Source organism: Lentinus tigrinus, assembly GCF_003813185.1.
Source record: "Lentinus tigrinus ALCF2SS1-7 unplaced genomic scaffold L226scaffold_24, whole genome shotgun sequence".
NCBI lineage: Eukaryota > Fungi > Basidiomycota > Agaricomycetes > Polyporales > Polyporaceae > Lentinus > Lentinus tigrinus.
The window spans coordinates 236837-239920 of NW_027137933.1; the positions used below are offsets into that span (position 1 = coordinate 236837).

At 51.6% G+C, this 3084-nt stretch overlaps 1 protein-coding gene across 1 annotated transcript; it reads left to right on the top strand.

Annotated features, from left to right (window-relative positions):
- Window positions 1-1180: 1180 nt before the first annotated feature.
- Window positions 1181-3043, top strand: L226DRAFT_573295 (uncharacterized protein; the record flags this gene model as incomplete). The annotated part of the gene is made up of 8 exons (XM_067684827.1): window positions 1181-1321; window positions 1378-1495; window positions 1555-1589; window positions 2126-2238; window positions 2288-2456; window positions 2515-2574; window positions 2624-2860; window positions 2909-3043. 8 exons carry the CDS (start codon window positions 1181-1183, stop codon window positions 3041-3043), a joined length of 1008 nt encoding a protein of 335 aa, XP_067532809.1.
- Window positions 3044-3084: the final 41 nt, after the last annotated feature.

Here is a 3084-nt window from a genome sequence, read left to right on the forward strand (position 1 = left end):
ATTCCATCAATTGCACACTTTAGCCACGTTTAGCCCACTCTTGCAACGGGTTGCAACCATTTGCCCTCGCTTGCAACGTAGTCTTTCACCATCCTGCCTGCTCAGCTATTCAACGTCTTCACATCATAAACAAAATGTTGCAGGGAGGGGCAAGCGGTTGCAATCAGGTGCTAAGATGTGCAAACAGTGGCAAAATGGTGCAAAATGGTGCAAAACGGGGCCAAACGGGAATATGTTGAAGAGGAGGTGCTACGCGAGTGACATGGACGAGCGGGTAGCCGAAAGCGGTGCTGTGATGGCAATAGGTGGCAATTGATGGCAATGGGTGGCAAGTGATGGCAATGGGTGGCAAACAGGTGCATCGGCAAACGGGGAGATTTCATATACGAGCATGAAGGTGAGACGAAAGCCGGCATGAACATGCAGACGCCCGTATGACCGACGGGCGTCTGTACTGCCATATATGAATTCGTCGGACAGAAGGACATTTATATACTTCCGTCTGCTAGTCCGTTACTCTGTATACAGTTCTATGAGCTCGTTCCACTGGGCCCAGGTGTTGCATATATATGTATCTATAGATCTGCCAATATCCCACGGCCAGGCTGGAGACAAATGTGTGTGTGTCCCAGCACCCATGCCGGCCCGTTCACGCGGGCGCTTACACTTATTAGGAAATGACATCAATTTACCACGCGTGCCTTTGACAGCTCTGCCTTTTCCTCGCGGAACCGTCAGCACTTGCCCCAACGTTCCTTTCTCCCCAATCACCACTATCGTGCTCATGTGTTGCACTTTCTTCTTGAGTCCCCGCCCTCCGCTCCCCATTCCCCTCCCTGTCAGTCCCCGCCATCGGCAACAGCTCTGACATGCCTCCCAATCCGAACCACGACAACCTCACCAGCACATACACATCTTCTCCGCCGACGATTTCTCTTACTCTGCTGACCCCTCCTCCGGCATCAATGACACCATCCGAACCATCGTCACCGGCCGCAAATGCTGGAAAATCCTGAAGGGCAAGGGTGAGGTCGTATGGCCCCCCTAAGGTGTGTTCTTCGTTTCCGATACGTATCTCCACATGCATATATGCGCCATATCCCCCTCCGCCACGTCTTGACAATCCGCATTTCTGACTATATGCGCATGTACAGGCCTTGAGTACCAACCTCTCGAGTCCATGTTTGATCGCTTCCCCATGCGCAACAAGTCACCGGCAAGAGGAGGACACCGAAGCAGGTCAGTACCCATCTTCAGCAGCTTCCACTCTCGCCTGACATGTCCACAGACGCCACAGGTAGTGCCGGCAGCCACTTCTCCAGTGAGTAAAGGCTCTTCTTGCCGCTCCTGCACGTATTCAACTATTGTCGCCTCCAGCTGGAGCTCTACTCTGAGCTGGACGACGTCATGTTCTTCAACTGTCCCCTTGACGTCTCGAGTATCCTCTACTACATGCGCGTTGATCAATCACCGGCCATGTGCTTCCTCGCGAGTGGTATGTCCATGTGTCCTCTTGCATGTACCGTTCACACAGACTGACCTTCGCATTCACAGCCTCATCGTCTTCTATCTGTCTCCTGCTGTCCCTCGTTCGTTCCCCGTACAGGCTGCTTACTCTCGGACGTCTTCGGACTTCGGCTCTCTTGTCGACTTTGGCTTGGCTCGCTGACGTGACTCTCTGCGCTCTCTTGGACTATTCTGCAGTGCTCGATCTGATAGCTACATTACTTTCTCTGTAATTCAGCCGTCCTCGAATACATTGTCATATTTTCTCACCTCTAGCCTGGGCTCGAAGTATGAATTCCGAAGTGAGATCGCACTCGGATCGTATTGAAATGTGCTACCCTCTATCGGCCTTGCCGCACACTGTATGCAAACATCCGATTCGTTTGAATGCATTCATTACTCTATCCTTCTCGCGCGGCTTCATACAGATGAACGTCCTTCTTGGACGGTATCATACAGTGAAATACGGCCCCATATAACATAATTCGGCTCCCTGCAATACCCCGTTGGTCTGCTATATAGTAACACCCTACAAAAATAATCTTGCAGGTAAATATGGCAATTATATTACTTTATATATGCGTACATAGAGGGCCCCCGGTTTGCTGATGTGCTACAGGGTGCAGACAGGTGCAGAAGAGGGAAGAAGGTTGCTAACGAGGGCAAAGCATGGCTACAGGTTGCAAAACCGGTGGCGAAGGAATTTTGTCCTATAAACCCCGTCATAAACAGGTGCGCATTCCAGCTGAGATCGATATTGGTTGTCTCACGTCCCCTGTAGCCTCATGCGCTCGGAGATCCTGCAGCCGCGCGACCTTGAAGATCGGAAGCTTGGCGGACCACTACGTCTGCAGAAGCTATATAGCTCCACACAGCAAGGTCGAGCGGCATTCTTCGAATACATGCGGGAAGCGGCCGAGAACTATCAACGACGACTACTCATTGTGAAGGTAAGCAGTGAGACGCTGGTACCGATCCAACCAACCTGCCACTGACCAGTAACTTCAGACTGATGACCGATTCTCGGTCGGCGTCTTCCTCCGAGGTCCAATCGCTTGGGATAACGACGTATGTCAGCTGCATGTAAAGTGGAGACAAAAAGCTGAATCTACCGCAGGCCGAAGTCGACAAGAATGTGGTCGTTTGCTCTTTCATGCCGAAAGCTTCTGGTCTCATGTCAACATACTGGCAAGGGACGCGAGGATACCGTCTCTATTGTGGCGAGAACGTGCTCCAGCTCTTTGACAAGAAGAGGGCAAATAGCTTCATCTTCATGACTCGCCCTCCTGCCGCCTCCGGAGTGGATGTCGTCACCAGTATCGCCTTGGACAAGATATCACAGCGAGTACAACAGGTTCGTCTCGCTCTCCCTCGGATGTGCAGCGATGTTGACGACATACAGCAATGCGGTCGAGTATTCCGCTCACCTGTCGTCACCCTCGAAATACACGTCGTGTCCTGTCGAGATAGGATCGCCCATCAACATCAGCAAAAACCTCCCTGGCCAATTTGCGCTAATAGACGCAAATTGGCGTAACTTCACTATTTGGTCACACCATATTGTCAATGTGTCGATAT